At 38.1% G+C, this 24,322-nt stretch overlaps 1 protein-coding gene across 1 annotated transcript; it reads right to left on the bottom strand.

The window, feature by feature from the left end:
* Positions 1-1,162: 1,162 nt before the first annotated feature.
* Positions 1,163-24,157, bottom strand: RARS (arginyl-tRNA synthetase). Its single transcript, XM_029218989.1, has 15 exons — positions 24,071-24,157; positions 22,628-22,762; positions 19,073-19,261; positions 18,059-18,167; positions 17,264-17,364; positions 16,702-16,823; positions 15,632-15,752; positions 14,053-14,182; positions 12,976-13,080; positions 9,786-9,964; positions 9,312-9,421; positions 6,677-6,782; positions 2,622-2,794; positions 2,233-2,480; positions 1,163-1,393 (listed from the first exon to the last, which is right to left on the bottom strand). The coding sequence occupies exons 1-15, from the start codon at positions 24,113-24,115 to the stop codon at positions 1,284-1,286; spliced, it is 1,983 nt and encodes a 660-aa protein (XP_029074822.1). The 5' UTR covers positions 24,116-24,157; the 3' UTR covers positions 1,163-1,283.
* Between the last annotated feature and the right edge of the window lie 165 nt (positions 24,158-24,322).

Here is a 24,322-nt window from a genome sequence, read left to right as displayed (position 1 = left end):
ACAGGGTGGGTGTCAGTGGGGAGCAGCAGCCCCAGGACGCCTCCCTCCTCCCTTGGTGGTTGAATCAGAGGGATGTAGACAGGCTGAGTGTGGTCCGAAGTAAAGGGTTTAAACTCTTTCATTCCTTAGCGGTTCTCACTCAGTGACACAGACAACTTGAAGGCGAAATAACTGAACGTTAGGAACCGGGCCACACGGCAGGAGGTGAGCAGCTGGCAAGCGAGCAAAGCTTCACCTATTGCTCCCCATCGCTCGCATTACCGCCTGAACCATTACCCTCCACCCCCCGTCTGTGGAAAAATTGTTGCTGAAATTGGGGACCGCTGCTATTGAGGATCCCTTGCATGTGATTTGAGCAGCTTCTCTCTTGTTGCTTTCAAGATTTCCAATTTGTCTGTCTTTCAACAGTTTACGTATTTCAAAAAGGATCTCTGAGTTTATCCCATCTGGAGTTTATTAAGCTTCTTCTATATGTAGATTAACGTTTTTCATCAAATTTGAGAAATTTTTAGCTATTATTTCTTCAAATATTTTATGCTTCTTTCTCTCCTCTCATCTGGGACTCCCATTATACATATGTTGGTACTTTTGATGGTGTCCTGTAGGTCATCTCTTAGGCTCTGTTCATTTTTTAAAAATTTCATTCTAAGCATTAATATAATTATTTCTCAGACTGTGTAATTTCAATTTGGCCTATCTTTTAAGTTCTTTCATCTATCTGCTCAAATCTGCTGTTGGGCCCCTCTAGCAAATCTTTCATTTCAGTTATACTTTTCAACTCCAGAACTTCTACTCGGCTTCTTTTTAATAATTTGTCTTCTCATTGCTATTCGCTTTAGTTAGATATTTATTCTCAATTTATCCTTTATTCTGTGGACATGGGCTCTGTGCATACCAGTCGTAAATGGTAGTTATTGTCATAACTCATTAAGATCATATCTAAGGCTCCTTTGAGCTTGGAGACCCTTGGAAACAGCATGGTGCAATACCATTCATGTTTATTAAGCATTTGTTTTTTCAGAATAAATGGTAATGAAGGTTGTGTTCTCAGGGACTATAGTAGGGCTCAATAAATGGGATTCCTTATTTAATTAAAATTAGAGAAAGTATTTTTCTTTTCAGAAGCCTAGTTGTGAGAGATAAAGAACCACATGTTCTGTAGCTAGCTGACAAATTTCTTTTACTTGTTTTTGTATCCACATGATTGATTGATGATTGTGAAAAAGCAAACAATGCTAATGGCCACTTTGGTAAAAACACACAGTGTTCAGACCTCAGGAGGATTACATTCTTTGGACAGGCTTTATTCCCAGGATATCAAACCCCTTGGCCATGACGGCAGCTACTGCTTCACATAGCAGCATACGCCACATGTTCACCTTCAATACTTCTCCTGAGAACATAGAAAAAGACAGTAAATTTTCTTTTTACAAATCACTATTAAAGAATCTATGTTACTTCTGGATTTTACTGAGAAGTGAATAGCCCAACCCATAGATGTTTTGGGGCTTTAATTAGAATCACCTTTACCTTAAACTATAAGGGGAAACAATCTAAGAAATAGAAGTGTTCTGTTCAAGAAATCTGTTTTCAACTGATGATAAAAGAGATACAAGGCCTGCATTGATTAGATTGTATTTTATCTTTCTTTTTAGAGTTCTTTCCTAGGCCTCATGGTCTGAATTAACTATAAACTTTAACACCATAATGGTGAGATATTTTTCCTAATGAAGTTTTAGTTCTCAGGCATGACTCTCAGAAATGCCTACTTGCCATGTAACACATTAATTCAGTCTACTTCATTAACTCTGTAACAGGGTAGAGCAAAAAGCCTACAAAAGGTATCATTTTTTTCCCCCAAGGGTAGTTTTCGTTATCAAGAACCACAAAGATTCATCCTGGGACCCTCAGTCACACTGCTTTTGTTGGAAATATCCTATTCCTAGTGGCCTTCTAATTGTTTTTCTTTAGAGTCTTATGGTTCCATCCCATGTGCCTGAGGGTGGGGAAACTAGTCAGTTTGGGAATGGGAAGAATTCCGTTTATGCTTTTATTAGAGCTAGCTCATTTTGTCTTGTGTATATGATATGGATTAATGTGTAACTGGGGGAAAAATGGGGGGGGGGAGGTGGTTTCCATAAATAAAATAAATTGAAAACCACCTACATGCAACTCAAATAAATGCCTTGTTGGTGCCCAATCCCCAAAATGACTATTGGATGAACCACTCACCAGTTTGTCGATCTTTCTCCACACAATAGCAGCTATCATAGAATTCTGTGAAAGTAGTTGCCAGCTCATAGATATAATCACAGAGAGTGTGGAGAAATAAGTCATCTAAAATCTTCTGCAGAACCTCAGGGAACCGCAAAATGCACCGGCCTAGTTTCCATTCCTTCTCATGGTCCAAAATGATCTTGGTCTCTCGAGCAGCTTTCTGGAGCATTTCTTCATCAATACTGGCCAGACGCGCAATTGACCTGAAAAATCAGGTAACAGCCATCATTCCCCTTTGTTAAGTACATTCTTTTCCATTGAAACATGTAATAAGAAGTGACTGATATAAACTAGAAATGATCATAATTTGATTCAAAACAGAACAATGTTGTACCCACAATTACCTGATTCTAGTGAAGGCATACAACAAGTAAGCCGCTGTATTTCCTCTGTCATCCAGCATTTTGTCAAAGGAGAAGATATAGTCATTCAACCGGTTATGGGAAAGATCAGCATATTTGATACAGCCATAAGCAACAGATGTCTGAGCAGCCTTCAATTCCTCTGTGGTTAAGACCTTTTGGAAAAAGAAAAAAATACTTCATAATCCTGTCTCATAGACAAAAGATGGGCGTAAGGAGCATCTAACGGTGCTTTTTAATCAGTAAACTTTAATAAATATCAACACTGAGGTAGGAAAACATGGACCAATCTACAAAGAAGTGAACAATGAAAATACAATTCATCAGCTCTGCATAACGAAGAATGTTTCCATGAGAAACTTGATTTGTAAATTATGAAGTGTCCTCTTGAATACGTTACTCAGTAAGTGAGAAATGGAAAGCACCAATTATTAGTTTATATCCGCTTCATTCCATCAAAGATTCCGAGGTAGCTTACAGGAAACAAGTACAGTAAAATAAAAACAAAAATTAGGGTCAGGTAATTAACTGGAATTAAAATAGGGTGTCAAGAACTGGAGATCTAATATTGTTTTGCTAAATTTGGTCATACATTCTGAAGCATTATTAGGTCACAAGTAAGTAAGTTAAGGATTTCTGTTCTGGACATGATGCAGTAGCTTGAAGTAGACTAACCCTTCCAGCAAAATCAACTACTTAAAAGCTGAATAAGTTATATGAAACAACCGTTTGAAGTCACCAGAGAGCATCAACACAAGGACACCATTAAGACAACCAGCCGGCATGCTATCTGTCGGCCAGAAAAACCTAACTAGGATGATGATATCATCTAGAACCGTCATAATTTTTCATCCACAATGTCAGATGAAATGACTAAAAACCAAGAGGTGAGGTAGGGGGAGGGAGAAACAAGACAACAGAAACAACAAAAACAAGTCAACAGCAACTTTAAAGTCTGGAATTGTTTAAAGAATACTTATTAGCTACAAAGAAGAAAAATAGTAACTTTACAGTGGAGAAACTGATAATATCACCTTAACAAAGTGATCAAAATTAATATTAACAATCATGAGAAATATCAACATCATGTGCCTCCTGAAATAAAAAAGTGAGAAGAACTCCTATCTTCCCAAGACTGCATAACTGGAATTTAACCATGAGGAAATACCAGATAAATCCAGCTGAGGGACATTCCACAAAAAACCTGACCCTTCGTAAGTGTCAAGATCATGAAAGTCAAAGAAAGAGCAAGGAACTGCCCAGATTAAAAAAGAATAAGGAGACATGAAAACTAAATGCAACATGTGATCTTGGACTACAAAAAGGACGTCTGTAAGACAAATGGCAAAACTTGACTAAGGTCCGCAGATTAGTGAATTGTATTGCAGCAATGTTAATTTCCTGATTTTGATAATCATACTACGGCTGTAAGATGTTAATGTTTGGGGAAGCTAATATGCGAATTCTTTGTACCATTTTACAATTTTTGGTATGTCTGAAATTATTTCAAAATGAAAAGCTAAAAGAAAAATTTCAAAATGAAAAGCTAAAAAGAAAACTATGATTAAGGTATTCAACTGAGAGACAAAATTGTATGAAAAGCAAAATTTCAATAGACACTTGGAATACAGAACAGCATAATATCTGAAGTAGATAAATATTCAAAATAAAGCACGGAGAGAAGAAAAGTGGAAAAAAAAGTGAAAGACACTTTGGGAGACCGTCAAAGTTCTAACATAATATATGTACTTAGAATTCCAGAATAGAATGGGGCAAAGATGCAATATTTGAAGAAATATGGCTGAGAATTTTCCTAAACTGATGAGGAACCCAACCCACAGGAAGCTCTGCAACTCCCAAGCAAGGTAAGTACAAAGGAAAGAAGGAAACTCCCTAACTCCCTCTCCAAACCAAACCTAGGCAATAAAAAAAACTGCAGGGAGGAATAAAGTTCACAGGAAAGGGTAAATATGTGGATAAATATAAATGAATAGATGGTCTAAAACAAACACTGTACAAAAGACTTGAACAGACCCTTCACAAAAGACACCCAGATGGCCAATAAGCAATAGTCAACATAAATTACTCATCAGAGAAATGCAAATTTTAACCATAGTGAGATGCTAATACACATTCACCAGAAAAGCTAAAATAAAAGACTCACAAAAAGTTATAGTGGAAGATATGGGGCAACTGGAACAATCACATATTAGTGGTGAGAGTGTACAATGGTTACAACTCTGTCCTTGGCACAGTTTTTAATAAAGTTAAGCATAAGCCCACCCTACAACCCATCAATGCCATTCCTAGATATACATCCAAGAGAAAAAGTGCATGTACCCATAGAGTGGCTTGAACAGCAATGCTGAAATAGTCAACAAACAGAAACAACCCTAATGTCCATCAACAGAAGAAACATAATACTATTAGCTAGGGACTTCCCTGGTGGCACAGTGGTTAAGAATCCACCCACAAATGCAGGGGACACGGGTTCGAGCCCTGGTCTGGGAAGATCCCACACGCCGCGGAGCAACTAAACCCGTGCACCACAACCACTGAGCCTGTGCTCTAGGGCCTGTGAGCCACAACTACTGAGCCCGTGTGCCACAACTACTGAAGCCTGTGCGCCTAGAGCCCATGCTCCACAACAAGAGAAGCCACTGCACACCGCAACAAAGAGTAGCTCCCGCTCGCCACAACTAGAGAAAGCCCGAGAGCAGCAATGAAGACCCAACGCAGTCATAAATACATACATACTATTATCTAGCAATAAAAAGAAATGAACTACTGATACACCTGGAAAACAGAACACACGTTATGATTTCATTAAAGTCCTCAAACAAAAGTGATCTATGGTGACAAGAAACTTTCTGGGGTGATGGAAATATAACTTGATTGGTTGGTGTTATCATGTCTATACATATGTGTGTGTAAAAATTCATCAAGCTTTACGTTTTACTGTATGCAAATCAAAAGATACTAGCTGAAATGGCCAAATAAATGGAAGAGTCAAAGCAGTTTTTGTTATCACTGCAGACTAAACAAATTGATTAGGTGACTAAATTTTCCATTTTTCATCTGATTGTGCCACTTGTGCCTAAGCCAGAACTAAAAGGCAAAACCGTTCTGGAGATACCAACTGGGTATACCTGACAACCACCTACTGGAAATAGAGAAAAAAAGTATTTTACATTTCATTTTGCTAACAGTGGAAAGGGAACAGATGGGAAGAATGTAGCCTTACAGCCTGCCTTCATGCTCTCTGGATTATCAGTGATCTACCCAAACCAAACAAGACAGTGTGTCCTCAAAGAACCTTTTTTTTGTTTGGCTCTTTGATGTCTACATTTCTTCCTATTCTGTGTCTCTTTCTGTCATTTTGCTCTTCTGTTTATAGTAATTATGTTCATTCCAAAATACCACTTGACTTGCAGGACAGTAAAAGACCTAAGACTCTTTGAATCTCAATCCTTGACCTCTGTTATTCCCATCTTAAATTTTTTTTGATGCTTTTTTTCCACTTTGATGCAGTTCCTCCAAATTCCACACAGATCCAACCACAGTCCTTTCTAAGGGTGCTATGAAAGCCCATCATGTTTCCTACTCTGATGGCTCGTCAGTGGCCGAGAGTGGTAGGTGTTTACTGCTATGTTCATTCTACAAATGCTCCCAGACAAAGGAGCTCAGCAGATGTACACTCTAATGTAGGCTCTTCACTAGACCGTCTCAATCTTCAATATTCTCCCATCACTGGTTCAAAGCAGTGACAGGTGAACTGCCAATAAGAAGCAGATATTCTGTGCCACATTAACAAAGGCGAAAAAGGCCATGGCCTTTTGTAATAGCCAAGAACTGTATTTTCACAATAAATACTCAACAATTCAAGAAACAAACTGTGCAATAAAATCTGAGTAATATAAGCCTATCAAAAGTGGACTGACTCCTTATAATCCTTTCCAGTTCTCTCAATAAAGACAAAAATAAAAAACCACAACACCATGCATGCTACACAATACACAAATAAGTCTTTGGATTACCTTGTCTCTTTCTTTTTCCTTCAATTTGTCCATGGAGCGTTTTAGTCCTTCTTCCAGAAGGTCTATGAGGCGCACCGTTTCACCTGATCGTGTTTTAAACTTCTTCCTAATAAAATTTAAATGTCCCAGTTAAACAGATTTTGAAGCAGACCTTCCAACTTAGAAATCTTTGAAAATTAAGGTTTGACACTGCCTTATTCAGCTGACAACCAGGGAGGATGCCTAGATACAGTCAAGTGTCTTTCATCTATTAACCCTCAACTCCAAGCATTCTATGCTTTAGACCCCTAATAGCATTCTCTACATGTTCACCTTTAATACATTCGTTAAAACAGAAAAAAGACATCCGTTAATTTGTTCATTTTTCTGAACACAAAGTTTGGCTCAGTTGTTTTACCTTCGTAGAGAATTATTAATTAACTACACTTTTGCTTCTAGAACTGCTTGGGAAATAAGCAAATTCTTAACTGGAATCTTACTTGCATTTCTCTGAATAGTAATTCCATCTGTCCAGTGGTAACCAACCCTAGAAGCATATCGGAATCAGCCTGAGAACTTTAGAACTGGATGCCAGGGCCCCATTCATACTCACTGAAATCAGAATCTCTGTGGATGGGGCAAAAGTACTGATAAGCACTGCCCTGGGTAACTGCACTATTAAAAAGCATTTCATGAGGGGCTTCCCTGGTGGTGCAGTGGTTGAGAGTCCACCTGCCGATGCAGGGGACACGGGTTCGTGCCCCGGTCCGGGAGGATCCCACATACCGCAGAGCGGCTGGGCCTGTGAGCCATGGCCGCTGAGCCTGCGCGTCTGGAGCCTGTGCTCCGCAACAGGAGAGGCCACAACAGTGAGAGGCCCGCGTACCGCAAAAAAAAAAAAAAAAAAAAAGCATTTCATGAAAATTGGATTTTACCTATTAAAAAGAAGTTTGCAAGACATTCAAGTATATGATGTCCGTCTTTTTCTTTCTGTTTTTTTTAAGTTAAAAAAATCCTTCCATCCCAATAATGGTACAAAGGAAGCATGTTTTTCTATCTAACACGAAGTCTGCCAAAGTAATTGTGATACTTCCTGTTAAAGTTATATGTTCAGAGCTGCCTTAAAAAGGATCATCTTGCCCTTCATTATAGAATTAAAACTCCTTTATTATTCCAAAAATATATTAAATACTTCCATAGCTTTCCTTATACCATCCCCTGCCCTCCTTGAGTGTTCCAACAACTTCCAGACCTTCTGTGTGATGAAATGATATCCATCATAAAGCCTAGCCAAAATGCTAAGAAAGCCTTCCTTAATGTCTCCACTTTGCAATAACTGGTCTTTCCCATTATTCCCTACCTGCGCCTGCCTTGAATTTTTGTTTTTTTGTGTTGGTCTACTCCTCTGACCAGTGGTTCTAATAAGAGGGATGCATACCTGAATACCAAAAGAGCTTTCAAAAACAGATGCCTAATACCCACTGTAGACCTAATAAGTCAGTAACTCTCCTGGTAGGGCCTGGCATGTATATTTTAACAGGCTCCACAGGGAACTGCTCTGCTTTAGATGACAGGCTTCTTCTTCAGGAAGGAGGCCATGTTTTATGTTATCTTCATGTATACACTGTGGAGCACCCAGCCAATGAGGTGCTCAATGAACAGGAAGATGATCAAATAAAATAAGTTATTTATTGTAAAAAGCCTTAAAACAGAAAAATTCACTAAAAAATAGGTGGCAGAATCTGAGCATTTTAATGTCAATATTTAAAATACGGTAGGCTGCTACTGGCTAACTATCACTGATATTATTTTTCTTTTTTATGGTGTAGGACACCATAATTACATGATACCGAATGCAGAAATATAAAACAACCAAAAAAAGAAGTAAAAAATTCCTTAGCCATTACATGATAAATTAAATGCCAATATATAAATATTGGTGATAAATATCAGACATAAAAGGTAAATGTGTTAATTTTCTCCTAACTGTAGGAATAATCGTCTAAACGTTAGTCAAAAAAAACAATAGGGGCTTCCCTCGTGGCGCAGTGGTTGAGAGTCCGCCTGCCAATGCAGGGGATGCGGGTTTGTGCCCCGGTCCAGGAAGATCCCACATGCCACGGAGCGGCCATGGCTCACGGTAAGGACCCAGTGTCTTCTAATTAACAAAAAAGCACAGCTATACAGAAGAGTCATATGTTACAATTAAATGTCTGATCTAAGGTATCTGGTCTCCATATAATCTTGTATCTAAAATAAATACCCTGACACCCCTAGCCTGCCTTTTACATGCTTAATTAGGGCTTTGGTACACTGGCTTGTTAAGCATCTTGAGCTAGCTTATGCAGTTTTTAGAAACATCACCCACTTTTACGTGATGGTAGTATTTAGGCCATGTCACCAAATCTAAAATGATACGGTGATTAAATAGCTAAGTGATCCTAAGACAGTATTAAATGTAAGATGTTAAAAATTTCTCTGAATTCTCCCTAAAAGGCTACATTCTCTGGCAGTGGTAAGACATAGGCACAAAACATCTCAGCTGCGTATACCACTACAGCATACGTAGACTATGGTATCAAATGAAATATAGCCTCTTTCAAAGAAATCTGGGGGTTAGGTGTGTCATTTCCACCTTCAGATTTTCCAGACTTACTTGTCTTCCCCCAGTACCACACCAAATCCAGCATGAGACACTCGAGTTACTGCAGGGTCATACCAACCAATCATCTGAGCACCACCAAATATTGTCTGGAAGTGTAAAGACTACAAAGGAATAGAAAGAGAAAGTTACTTGCTAAACTTTCTAATTAAAAAAATGACTGAAAGCTCTTCTGCTCAGGAATAAAAATTTGTAAAATTTAAATCACTCACACATCTTGTAAGGCAAGTAAAGTTGTAAAAGCTCTTCTTTCTTCCTTATACATGAGAAAAGGAACACCCTTTCAGTTTACAGAGACAAGCGGGAAAGCTGAGAAGTGTACAAGTTTGGCCAAATCCAAACCCTGTTCTTTTCCTTATATTACATTACTTTTCTGAATTTTTGTAGGGAAATTTATAGGGTCTTATAGGGCCAAATGCCTCACCAACTGGACAATCTAAACATATACAAATCTTCAAACTCACTTACTTGTCCACTGTCTACCACATAGATGATCATATCTGCTTTTTCCTCAAACAGTCTTTGTTTAATAGCAGCCAGGTCAGATGTGTCATAGGTATAACCTCCATCTGATTTTACTATGGTTAATGGTATGGAACATCCTGGAACAAACACAATCTTTCTGCCATCATCCACTTGCACAAATCCTAGAAGAAAAAAAACTTTATTAATAATGTTAAAAGAATCTTAAAGGACTATAAATGCTTAGCCATTATAGGATATTTATGAGAGAGCTCAAAAAAAAAATCACAGGATTTTTTCCCTCAATGTGACCTAGTATGAGCCTTGGAAAATGGCTATTGTCAAGGTTGTCTGGGCACCCAGGGTGTGTTCAGGGCACAGGTGAGATATCCTGGCAGTTTTCTGGACTAACACTACACTCTTCATAGAGCATCCCACTGGAGCCCAAACTCTTCATAGAGCATCCCACTGGAGCCCACCTGCTCAGCAGACACAGAACACGGAAATCTGTGCTTTGTTTTCAAGCTGGAGTCACAGCCTTCCTTTGGGAGGAGGATGCAATTTTTATCATTACCTCTTAAAATGTATTCATTCATTTACAGTTTTAAAGTTAAAACTGCAACAGAGTTCAGGAAACAAACATGGCAGGATTTAGCATTTAGAATGGTTAGTGAAAAGTAAAAATAAAATCATGTTCATACACTCATAATGAAAAAGACAAAATTCTTGGATGCAAGAAAGGACAGGAGAGTACATGATGGTAAAAACAGCTATCTTTGAGTGCATGCTACTATGTGCTAAATACTATATTAAGCCTTAAATTCAACCTTCACCATAACTCTCTGCAGTAAATATTGTTATTACTGTTTTTTTTTACACTTCAGGAAACTGATGCTTGGTAAGGCGAAGGCACTATAAAATGCTGGTTAAAAACAAACTCTGGGGCTTCCCTGGTGGCGCAGTGGTTGAGAGTCCGCCTGCCGATGCAGGGGACACGGGTTCGTGCCCCGGTCCGGGAGGATCTCACATGCCGCGGAGCGGCTGGGCCCGTGAGCCATGGCCGCTGAGCCTGCGCATCCGGAGCCTGTGCTCCGCAACGGGAGAGGCCACAACAGTGAGACGCCCGTGTACCGGAAAAAACAAAACAAAACAAAACAAAAAACAAACTCTGAAGCCAGACTGCCCAGGTTTGAATCTCAGACTTATTACTTATTAGCTATGTAACTCTGGGAAGTTACTAACTTCTCTGTGCTTTTCTCATTATTAAAATTTCATTATCTTAAGTGTACAAATAAAATACGCTAGAGAGGGTAGAGAAAAGGGAACCTTCTTACACTGCTGGTGGGAATGTAAATAGGTGCAGCCACTATGGAAAACAGTATGGAGGTTCCCCAATAACCTAAAACTAGAGTTGCCATGTGATCCAGCAATCTCACTCCTGGGCATATATCTGGACAAGACTATAATTCGAAAAGATGCACGCACCCCTATCTTCACAGCAGCACTATTTGTAATAGCCAAGACATGGAAACAACCTAAATGTCCATCAACAGATGAATGGATGAAGAAGATGTGGTACATATATACAATGGAATACTACCCATAAGAAAGAATGAAATAATGCCATTTGCAGCAACATGGATGGACCTAGAGATTATCATACTAAGTGAAGTAAGTCAGACAGAGAAAGACAAATACCATATGATATCACTTATATGTGGAATCTAAAATATGACAAAAATGAACCTATCTACAGGACAGAAACAGACTCACAGAGAACAGACTTGTGGTTGCCAAGGTGGGGGGAGGGAGGGAGTGGGAGTGTGGGGTTAGCAGATACAAACTATTACATATAGAATGGGTAAACAAGGTCCTATTGCACAGCACAGGGAACTATAGTCAACATCCTGTGATAAACCATAATGGAAAAGAATACGAAAAATATGTATTTACACATACATACATACACATATATACATATATATATATATATAACTGAATCACTTTGCTGTACAGCAGAAATTAACACAACATTGTAAATCAACTATATCTCAATTAAAAAATTTTTTAAAAATTCATTATCTTAAGAGTATGGTCCCTAGGCTCCAGAATGTGACTAACAAATACCATTTGTCATTCAAGGAACCAAGTTTCCTTGCAGATATCAGATTGGTTGAATCCAGATCTAAGGGAAATGGTCGAAAAACATAAAAGATATTAAACCTAATTTACAATAATGCTAAAAGCAATCCAGTTGTCACATCTGGAAGATATTAAGAAATTAATTTATTATTCTGAAAACTGATAAAGAAAGAAAAATAAAGGACCAAGAATTTATACTGTTTGTCTTCTATGAATTGTACCTCAGGATAATCAAAATGATTATGTGACAAAGTTCTGCACATGAGAATTCCAGGTAACAAAGGAATGACAGAATGCCACCGTTTTCCAATCTCTAATGAAATAATGGAACAAAGTCATGACAATCAACAGCTGCTAAAACCTCTAGGGGAAAGTCTAATGGGGAAATTAAAGGATAGATCAGGCTGACAACACCTAAACCCACTAATTCATCTTAACATCATAGTAAGAGAGCCAACCAAAAATTGGCATTCTTGCAAATTAAACAAGACAAAACAAAAAAGGGAAGAAAATAAAAACACAAACCAGAATTTAATCAAACCTCTTTAGAAAATACAGATAGAGGAATTGTTACATAACATTATATGGGAATCTCTGTAAGACAAACAGCCTAGTTTCTTCAAATAAATGAGAAAAAAGGATGGGGCTAATGGAGAGAAACCCATGACCTACAGAATTTATAGTAAACAAATGTGCAGACATTGAAAAAAAATACTCATGATTAAAAAAGATTATGAATCAACTTGGGAAATTTGAACTCTTGACTCACTATTTAATATTAAGGAATTATTAACTGTCATGGAATAATAATGGTATTGTGGTTTTGGGGTGGGATGAAGGGCCTGTTGTTTCAGAGACAAACCAAAGCAGTTATACATGAAATTATATGATATAAGCAGTGTATATAGGAAAGTATAGACATAGTAAGATCGGCCTGCATTCATAATTAACTTGGGTAACAAGTGCATGGAGTTGGGGATTACTAGAATATTCCCTCCGCTTTTGCCTATGTTTGAAAATTTGTATAATAAAGTTAAAAAAAAAAACAACTCACCTCTATCTTCAAAATCCTTCACAATATCATTCATCATATCTTGATAGAAGGATTCTCCCCTCTCTATTAAAGAGATGTCCAACGCCTCATAGATTTTATTAAACTCTAGGGAAAAAGTTACCAAATAAAGAAAATGTATAATTTAAACAAATAGGAAACATGCATCTTACCTTAAAAGAAATTATTTAATTGAAGCATTTGGAAGGAAATTAATTACATGAAAATGTATGAAACAGAGCATTACATACATACTGCCATTTTGAAAATTTGGAAAGAATATAGCAAGATACATACCAAAATTATTAATAGTGGGTAGGAATACAGATAATGTATTTCCTTTTTTCCTGTCTACATTTATTTTGTTCCTGCAAGGAACAAATACCTACTGTAATTTTTAAAAAATTTACTCTTAGAAAATGTAAATGAGAAGAAAAAAAGAAAAGCCTTTCCTATTTGGAGTTCAACTGTTTACTGAATTTTCTTATATAGTTTTTTCTAATTTGTACCATTTATCTGTTTCTCTAGCCACGCATTAGTGACACAAGATAACCTACAGTAGCACAACACATTTTACTGCCTAGTGTGGCAAAACAGCCATCAGCCTTTTCCAAAGATCTACTGGCTATTCTTGTTCATTTATTCCTCAAAGTGACCTTTCAGATTATGTTAAAATTGTCTTAAAACCACAAATGAATGTGGAGAACTAGGGGATTATGCATGACACTCTGTCCAAACATTCTATTCCATCCTTTTGCGTATTCCCCTTCATTTTAGCCCTACGCATTCTTGGATAGACTTATTCCTAACTATTTTTATAGCTTTGGATGCTACTGTGAATAGCATCTTTTTCTCTTCTACTTTCTTTCCTAATTTTTCCTGACTTCTGAGGAAGTTAAATTTTGCACCTGCCTGTCTTTATAAACTTTCTTTGCAGTTTCAACTTCAGAAAATACTTAAGAAAAATAATCTATTTGCTAGTCCTTGAAAATTTAACATGTCATTCAAGGTCAATTTTGAATACTCAAGAAACTGTATGCAATAGTATGTTAGATGAATGAACAAAGCCCAGAAACTCACCTTGGCGGGAGACATCACAGATAAGCTTCCAAGCTTTTATGATGTCTGGATTTTTACTCTGGAGCAAAACAACACACTGGTATGCTCTCTTCTTAAATTCCTCCTCGGTATCAAATCTCTTCTTCGATTCCTGTGTTTAAAAAAAAAAAAAAAGGTAAGGTTTGTAAAGAGTGACCCCCATATTTCTAGATAAAAAATTTGTACATTTCTCAAAAAGACCTAGACAAACCCCACAAATAGACCAGAGTGAGGAAGTAAAAATTTAGAACACCAGAGCAAGTGCTCTATCTCAACAAAGAGTATTGTTACAAATGAATGTGCCAATAAAACCCTATTATTTCCTCTGAAATAATTTTTCTTAAAAATATAAAATTCTCACCACAGTGCTACCTCTACTTTTCCAATTCACACCAATGCTATGTTCCAGGAGAGTAATAATGAATAGCTAACAGACGAGGAGGAATTTTCTGGGCTCTATTTTCCATTCTGGATGAGCAATTTTTTTTGTAATTAAAAATAAAATTGCTTTCATTGTTTTTATATCTATTTTGAAAACAACACATGCTTACTAAAAAATATATATATATATATATTGTTAATCCCATCCCAAACTCACCAGCAATAACATTTTGATGGAAATTCTAGACATTTCTTTATAATTACAGATCTATGTGTTTAAAAAAAACTGGAAATATATGGCTTTTCTTTTACCTTGGTTTTAAAATTTAGCAATGTATTAAAAACATTTTATTGCATTAATAGATTTGCCTCATTATATTCAGTGCACAGAATCCCAAGAGACTATAAGTTATTTCACCCACCTGATACCAGTAAACAATTTATTTTCAATTTTTTCATTAGAAAATACATACCAAAAGACAAAAATAACTTCAAAAAACCCAATAACAACCAACCAAAAAACCCACAAATGTTTACTTTTTAATGCAGTAATCCTATTCTTGGGATACTGTCTATCATAAGGAAACAATTTTAAAAAGGAAAAAGACCTACAGTATGAAGTTTGAGCTCCCCCCAAATGGGGGAAGAAAATCCAACAATAGGGAGTGAAATAAACTTTGGTCCACAAATCCAAAATAATGTGCTGTTATAAAGTAACATGAAAGAGTTTGATAAAATGTTTAACAGGCAGAATACAAAAATGATATTATAACCACAAATGATATAATACATGTTTGAATGTTTGTATACAGATAAGTAAAGGAGTCACACTAACTGATTTAAAATTATGGTTTATGGTAAACTGTCTTTAAAAAACTGTTTATATATACTTAACAACGCTTTCAAAATATATAAAATGAAGACGAAAACTACAGCATCAGAAATTTTTAAATATTAAAATGTATTTTGACTAACAAACTCCTAAATTCACTTAAGAATGGGTAATGTAGAATTAAATTTTTAACATACACCAATAAAAAAAGCAAACATGATGTGTTAAGGAACAGAGTTTAGCAACTGTTATAGTAGCTTCAAATACCATTTTAAACTCCCTAAGGAAAACAAATAATTGTGATAAATGATAAACACACAAATAATAGAACAATAAATAAAATCAAACCTTATAAAAAGCCTGAAGATCCCCAATGGGAGGTGAAACTGTTAGGTAATCCGGAAATCTGTCTTGCAGGTGAGCAATGAGCATGCCAAACTGGGTTCCCCAATCTCCTACATGGTTTAATCTAATACCAAAAACAGAACATAAAATCGCTTTAAAATGATAAACATGGTTAAATTAGAGGAATTATATTCCATTAGGAACCACTAACATTAAGTGCCAGTACATCACATTTAGTAATATCTTTCTATGGAGGTGTTTCCTCAACTGGTCTGAGAGGCAAAGACCAGGTCTGTTATGTTTAGCATCGCATACCCAGGAATGGAGGCTGCAAACAGCAGGCCTCTAGGATTTGCTGAATGAAGTTCCTATCAATGGACTGTGATCTGTTTATTGTATAGTTAACTGGGACAATGGCAGCTGGGCCAATGTTGGTCATTACCACAATTTTATGAAAATTTAACTTTTCAACTAATTATCTTAGTGTAATTAGCGGTTCCCAAATGTCAATGGACAAAATTCTTCAAAATATGTCAATCCAACCACTTCTCATTCCTCACGGCTTTCATCTAATCTCAAACCACCAGATCATCTCTTAACTGGATTATTAAAACAGCCTTCTAATTCATTACTATAGTTCTCCCTTAGTTGCCTAGCTTCTTCACAGAAACCAGAGTAATCTCTAATTAGATGACATGCCCTACTAACTAAGACTTTCCAATAACTTCTCACCGCACTTAATAAAATCCCAATTTCCTACCATGGCCTACGAGGCCCAGCACCATCTGTTTCTTGCTTACCTCTCCCACTAGACTATATACCCCGAGTATACACGAGGCAATCAAGAAATATTTGTGGAACAAATGGGGGAGCTTTTTCCTTGGTTCCGCCCCCTACCCCAAGTCTTAAAAGCTGTTAGTCCAGAGGAGGGGCCAAGGACATAATTTAAAAGCCTAATGGGTGATTATGAAGCAGAACCACACTGATGAATCACTGATTTAGTCAAAGATTCTTTCTCAAGTGACATTTTCCCTTGTCTATAGAAATCTCCAAAGAAAGCCAAGAGTACATACCGCAGCACATTATATCCTGCAAACTCAAAGAGGCGGCACATGCTCTCTCCTATGATTGTCGACCTGAGATGGCCTACATGCATCTCTTTAGCTATGTTGGGAGAGGAAAAGTCAACTACAACCTAGGATAAACAATAAAGATTTTTTTTTAAAGGGGTATAAACATTTTATTCTGCTAACACATTCATTAATAACATTTAATAATAAACTTAAGACTTAAACAGTAGCTTGCATTGTAATTCAATTGTGTTAGGTTTTCTGATGAAACCTGTCCATTATTAACTGAAAAATAATCAAATTTGTTTAAACAAATTCTATTCTCTAATCTATCCTCTATTTCAGAGATAACTCATAAATATCGGTTGGCTACCTCAAATGCTTTATGGAATGAAAGGAAAAATCACATAGCAATCAAGACCCAGGGGAAAAGTTACTTCACAGCTATGTTCATAATCTCAAAGTATTAATGATTAAATCTCAGTATAAGAAGTAAAAGCCATTCCTAGTTACAACTAACACAATTCTAATGTATTATTATATCAATCAAAAATTGTACATATACCTTTTTGTTTTCTCCAATGGCAGGTAGTTTAACACCATTCACCAAGAGGTTGGTCAACTGTTGTGATACAAAGCCCTTTCTTAAGTGGACATTAATAAAACCTAAAGAACAATAGAGAAGAGAAAAAAAATCAGACAGCCTCCAAACCTGAGGATTGCTCACCCCCAAAGCCTTTCTCAATTTCACTTACGCTGGCTCCAGAGCCTTAGTCTGGTTCTGGCAAAACTTTTCAGGCTTCCAACACCACTTGCGGCCTTGGCTTGAGCCCTCCTGTAAGTTCCCTGTTTCAGCATCTATTTCAAACTTTCACCACCCTCCTGAAAGCTTCTTACTTAATTCAGGGCCCCTTCACTCTCAGCAAATGATTTATTTACCTCTTAACAGAAAAGAGGTGATTCTTTCATACAGAATACCTGCCATGATCTATCTCCTTTTTGCTTATGAAGAACTAAGCCAGAGGGAGGAAAAAGTTAACTCATCCAAGACTAGGGTGGCTAAGTCTAGTTTAAAACTACAGTTTCCTAACTCTCAATCTAAGGTGCTTTCATCATCTTGTTCAGTATACAAGTTATAACCCTATGTTTATATTTAAAATGGTTTTCTTGGGAATTCTCTGGCGGACCAGTGGTTGAGACTCGGCACTTTCAATTCTGTGGGCCCGGGTTCAATCCCTCGGTCGGCAAACTACTGGTAAAAATCCTACAAGCCGCGTGGCACGGCTAAAAAAAGTTTTCTTATTTCTAAAGGACTCAGCAATCAATACAACTACTTAAGAAAGATAACATTATGACATACCAGGACCAGCAATTTCAACTTTTTCAATATATTCATTGTCTGGGAGGTGTTTGATAATGTTTCCAGCAATTTCCCTTGGATTAACTTTCTGTTCCTTGGTTTTGAGCATCTATAAAACATAAATGATTCATTACACAACAGGTTTCAGCAAGGTAGTAGGAAATGCACAACTGACAAAGCATCAGATGCATTTGACATAAGACCCATCAGAAGGCAGGAAAGCAGAGACCAATAACCTTGTAAAGGGACTGATTAAAGCATCAGACATCAAAGTGCCAGAAGGAATAAAAAAGTGCCAAAACCACAGGACCTCCATTTGAAAATGAGTTGCCAAAACTAACTAGAACTTTTTAATGAAGACTTCTAAAGTCTTTAGTTATAATGCCCGTTTCCAGGATATTCACAATCCTAATTTGCAAATATTCAGAGTTGAGTAATAAATAGCACCCTTATAAACTTAACCCCAGCATAGACACACAAAAATTATCTAGAAAAAAATCCGGTCTCTTTAGATGAAGCCTTTCTATTCAGCAATGAAAAGGAAGCAAAAAGTCCCAAACCAGGGGCAATAAACTACTAACACATTAGACAATGTAGCTATTAGAAATAGGGAACTCCTCTGCCTGAATATGAAATACACAAGCCCACCTCAGAGACACATCTCCACCAAATATTTGATGGGAATGCTGGTTCTAGACAGCTAACTTTTAATCCTTCAACAATAACACAAAGCCATCCTGGACACAAAAGGAGGGAAGTGCCAAAATAATACCAACTATTACCCTTAAACATTGAGAATACATATATATAGAATATATATATATAATTTAAATATTCAAATTGGTGCTTTTTAAAAATTAAAAACACACATATTCCCTTTCTTCAAGTTTTTCAGAACTGTGGAAAATGTTTTCACTGAGGATACAATTTGCTATTATTTATGCAAATGGTAATGATAATTATAATGCTTAAGAAAACCAAATCATCAAGAATGCTTTATAATAATATAATCACCTGACAGATACCCATAGCACTATTACACTGATAGTCCCCAAACTTGGGCTGTTGGCTTGGTGTCACTATCAGTGGAGGATTTTCCAAACCTGGATAGGCAGCCTTAATGGCACAACCAAAGACCTCTTGTAGGCAACTATTGATGTTAAGCATATTTTTAGTTGGTTTGCTCCTTTCTGCTTGAAGACTCTGTAAGAAAAGAATAAAAATGTCAATAAATTCTAAATTATCATACAAAATTTTCCCAAATATTTTGCGAAACCTTGAAATGTCTTCAGAAGAACTGAAAGGTAATATACACTGATAGTGTAATGCTCTCATACCTAGGATATGCTGAGAAACATTAATAGAACAAGTCTATCCCATAGCATCTAAGACATACATGTAAAAATGTCCTGAGTACTTTCTTTCTACAGTTATTTATTTATTTTTTTTTGCGGTACGCGGGCCTCTCACTGTTGTGGCCTCTCCCGTTGCAGAGCACAGGCTCCGGACGCGCAGGCTCAGCGGCCATGGCTCACGGGCCCAGCTGCTCCGCGGCATGTGGGATCTTCCCGGACCAGGGCACAAACCCGCGCCCCCTGCATCGGCAGGCGGACTCTCAACCACTGCGCCACCAGGGAAGCCCTCTACAGTTATTTTATCAGAACAGAAATTAGCAATAGAGAGTAAGGGGCTGATGGGATTTTCTCAGCTTCCCTAAAGCACTGAGAAAATAATACAAAATAAATCCTAAATAACTTCTTATCAAATGCTGGAACTGAAAGCTCTATGGACAAAAGAAATTAAAAAATATATTCTCTCCATTAAAATGCTGACCCCTTCAAGGCATGAAATGAAACAGATAAAAAATACTGCTGGGTAATATTAATATATCAGAATAACAGGTTGTTTTGTCTTACTGCTATTCCCATGTTGGACTACTACTACCTCCTATTTCTCACTTTCTCTGAAGTGGAATATATTCATTTAAGATAGTGTAGAATTAATTAATTACCTCTATTATTGCACTTTTCATACCTTCTCCAAATTATCTGTCTGTATCACCAGACTTCTGATTGCAAAGAAAGTGTCCTATTTATGGCTCTATCCCTGGCACCTAGCATTGTACCTGCCATGTAGCAGGTCAAGATGACTGGTGACTGAACACATATGCTCATAACGGAATACAAATGAAAATGCTGCTACAAAGTAATCACAACTTTACATCAGTCAAAATGCCAATGATGTGCAATATGAATGGCAACAATAATGAAAACTATTATTCGAGTAGTACTGAACTGAGTACTACTGAGTAACTTGAGTCACAAGAACTGAGTCAAGTGCTTTATTTATTTATGTGCATTATTTTACTTCATCTACATAACAAAAATTCAGTTTGTGACTACTATCATCATTTCCTTGTGGGCTAGAGATTAAGTAACTGGCCAAAGATAACAAAGGCAAGTGGCAAAGTCAGGATTCATGGTCAGTACTGCTGGAATGGAGCATTTCAGGTTCTATGCTTCCTCGTCACCCTCTCTACCATTATGGAAGAAATTATATTCTTTAAACTCACTAAAATACTGATTTAAATTTTTAGTCAGTCAGTAATTGACTCCCCTGTGATGACACACTCAAAAAAGGGGAACATATGCTTTTCACAATGTAAAGGTTTCCAATAACAAATATTGGGTTGGCTAAAAAGTTCATTCGGGTTTCTCTCTAACATCTTAATGGAAAAACCCGAACAAACTTTTTGGCCGACACAATACTAAAGTTATTAGATATGATCCTAAGACCCAAAACCAATTGTAGATAAATCTCCATCTATTTTTAAAGGCTGGAAATATCAGTATATATGTATGGATGTGTGTATGTTTCTGTGTGTATATATGTAAACACACGTATATGAATCCATTGTACTTGATTTCTGCACCATGCAATTAAGTATTTGACTATAATTAAATACTTTTCCCCAACCTGTTTCGTATGTGCAAGTCTTTTCTCCCCCCAAATGGTAAGTTCCATGAGGTTAAGAAATATTACATACGGTACAAACACCTTTGCTATAACTCAATATAAGCATTCTGAAACACCTCACATTATGCAAAAAAACAAACAACAAAAAAAAACACCTCCTAAAACCACAGAGCTTAAGAGAAAATTAGCATCAGAAGCAGATTACTCAAAATCTCTGATTTTGTAATAAGAGCACCATCACATAGCAATCTTAACATTGTCACTGGTGAAAAACGTACCCATAATTCTAATAAGTACTAAGTAAATATAAGACTTAATCTTGGGGGGGGGAAGACAGCTCAGTAGGAGGGGGTATACAGAAGAGTTGAGGCTGTTGAGTTAATGAAAACAAGGGCAAAAATGCCTCTGAGACAACCATCCAACACGTGTTTCTAACTCAGAGCATGTGGCCAAAGTGAGCCAGAGGAAGAGGGTAGGTAGGGAGAATGGGCATCCCGCACTATTTATTCTTCTGTGGCTTGCTGTTCTCTGTTGCGTACCTTGTATTCAGTGCTGTTACTCAGTAGGGCAAAGTATCTATGAAGGAACCAATATGCCTTCCACATTACACTGAAAGAATTCTCCTATTTACAATTAGAGCTAGTTCCCATTATGAAAATGTGTATTAGAATACATTGTACTTCCTTTTGTATCTTTTCCCTCCTAGACTCTAGCACATATTAGGCATTTAACAATACCTCTGAATTGAAATAAATATAATAGGGAAATGAGTAGAAATAAGTGCAGAATGAATGAGGTAATCAGAAAGGTGAGATATTTTGGGGGCAATTCCATGGAAAAGGAATTTTGTGATTTTAGAAGACTCAAAGCTATTTTAAGCAGAAGAGATCACAGTAGGTAATAAAAAAGACTTCACGGGAGTGGGGCAGGCAGAGTCTAAGATGAATAAATGGGGTAAGCTTTGGAAAAAAGGTATAATGCCAGTGCAGCCTGGCTGAAAGTAGTACACACACAGGAGAACAATTATGGGAGTGAGGTCATCCTCTAGCATGTGTCATCAGCAGACCTGAAAGGCAGGCCAAGAAATTAAAACCCCAACTGAAGCGAGCTCACTATGTTGACAAAACTTATAAACACTGTTAGATCATGAAGTCATTAAATAAACAGTACAACACAAGCTTCCTGGAAAAAAATGTTCTGAAATTCTAAGTGGAAAAAAAAAAAAAAATATATATATGACGTTGTAAAATACGAAAGTAAAACTGTACAATAACCAACTTAAAGCAGAGAAGGGCTGTGGGTGTATTTAAAAATATTTCCATTTGATAGACGCAGTTATGTAAAATTAAGCTGGCCAAACACTTAGTATGATGAAACATTTCAAAGGGCCCTAGAAGGACAAGAGCAATTGCTCCATTATCTGCACCAAAAACTGAGTCCTAACTTGTCTCATGCAGGGAGAAAGGACATGGTTTCTTCACTCCTTTTTCCAAATTCCTCAGGGCATGCTTTCAGAATCTTCGATAACAAGGATTTTAAAAAAAGACACAATAATTTAAATTGTAGAATGAAACTAGAACCTAGAGTACTCACCTTCTGAAGGATATTCAGCCGATACTTTAATTTTAAATTTTCTTCCCGCAACTGTTCCAAATTTGAAGAAGCTTCTGAACAGCTGCAGTTTTTCAACCGATCAATTTCAGCAGTCAGAAACGTAATCTCTTTCTCCTAGGAAAGAAAAGCCACTTTGTTCGGGCCGTCACACGACGTGATAAATTGAACCACAGGCTTACTTCCTCCCTTCCCCTCCTCTCCACCTGGGTGTGGCAGAGGTGATGGGAATGAAGGAGTTTCCTTTGGATAAGCTGTGATTTTTCTTCCTTGAGGTTTTTGATGACATTAGGATATTATCCTTGATAAGAAAAAACGAAGCATGTGTGTTGGCGGGGAGAAACAGGAGTGTTAAGCATGCAAGGGGATAAACTTCAGATCGCTTGTTTCTTTTTTGGCTCAAGTGCCACCCCTTCCGCCTTTTCTGAGACACAAGGATTTTCCCATTTTTTCCTCTCTTTGTTTCCAGGGTCGTAGGTCCTAGCATAGATGTTCTCCTCCAACTAAAGACATGTCCAGTCAAAAGAAAATCAAGCTTCCAAGCTAACTGCATTACTAAGGGAGACACGCCCTCACTTTAACTGTCAGATTGTCTACCTGGACATAACTACAACCGAAAACATTGCCATAAATGAGCATACGTTATGTTCCAGGCAATGAACTAACACTTTTCAGAAATTATCTCTATTATTCTTATCACAACCCAGCGAGAGGGTACTTACAGCCCCACACGGACAAAGACCATGCGAGGAGAGCGGTAAAGAACGTGCCAATCTACCTGACCAACTTGTACTGTTGTGAGGGATTTAGCATAAAGCAGTTCCCGTGATGAGATGACACTGCGTAACCTACATTCCCATCACCCCTCCCACCTCTCCCTACCTGGGCCTAGAGGGTAAGGGAACTGTCACTTTTTGACAAAGTATGACAGTTCTTCCCCCCACGAATACTGAGGGCAAGAGAGCAAACTCCTGCTTGATAATGAACGACTGCACGGGCTTTTCAGGGTTCCTCTTGCTCAGCAGCACGGCGAGAACGGTGGCTGAGCTGCAAACAGGACCCAGGGCCCCTCTGCCTGGTCCCGCGCTTCCACCGAGAGCGCGCGCGTGCTCGGGAAAAGACGAGCACTGCTCGAGGCTGTACTCAACACGCCAGGCTCCAGCACCCCACCCCCCGGACACGCTGGCTTGGGGAAGTCAGAGAGAGGGGAACCCTCCACCTCGCTGAACGTCACCGTCACCCGGGCCTGGAAACCACGGGTTCTTCCTCTCCCACCTCTGGGAGAGCGTTTCTGGGAGGGCATTAGCTTCCGAGGCAGCGCAGGCCGGTCCCCGCCTCGCTGCCGTCGCGTTATCGCTGCCCGGTTGGGAGCCGGGCCCCGGCGCCTCCCTTCCAAACTTTCCCACCGGACCCACGCGGTCCCACCTGCTGCAGCAGCCGCGCGGAGCAATGAGCAACCAAGCCGTCCATCCTCTCCTCAGCGCCTTACCCACCAAGCCGCCGGAAGCGGAAGCGGCAAGCCCCGCCGGAAGCGGAACCCCTCTCCCTCTGCCCTTCCCGGCCCCGCCCAGCCGTCTCGTGGGTGTCGCCTCTGCTGCCCCCTGGTGAAATCCAGGAGACACTGCGGGGAGAACCCGCGGGAATTTTCTGCCAGGATGGGGGTGGGCGGGGGCTGCA

The sequence above is a fragment of the Monodon monoceros genome, unplaced genomic scaffold (assembly GCF_005190385.1).
Source record: "Monodon monoceros isolate NGI ecotype Baffin Bay Population unplaced genomic scaffold, NGI_Narwhal_1 Super_Scaffold_12, whole genome shotgun sequence".
Classification (NCBI taxonomy): domain Eukaryota; kingdom Metazoa; phylum Chordata; class Mammalia; order Artiodactyla; family Monodontidae; genus Monodon; species Monodon monoceros.
Note: the sequence above shows the minus strand (reverse complement) of the source record. Positions and strands in the feature narration are given on the sequence as shown.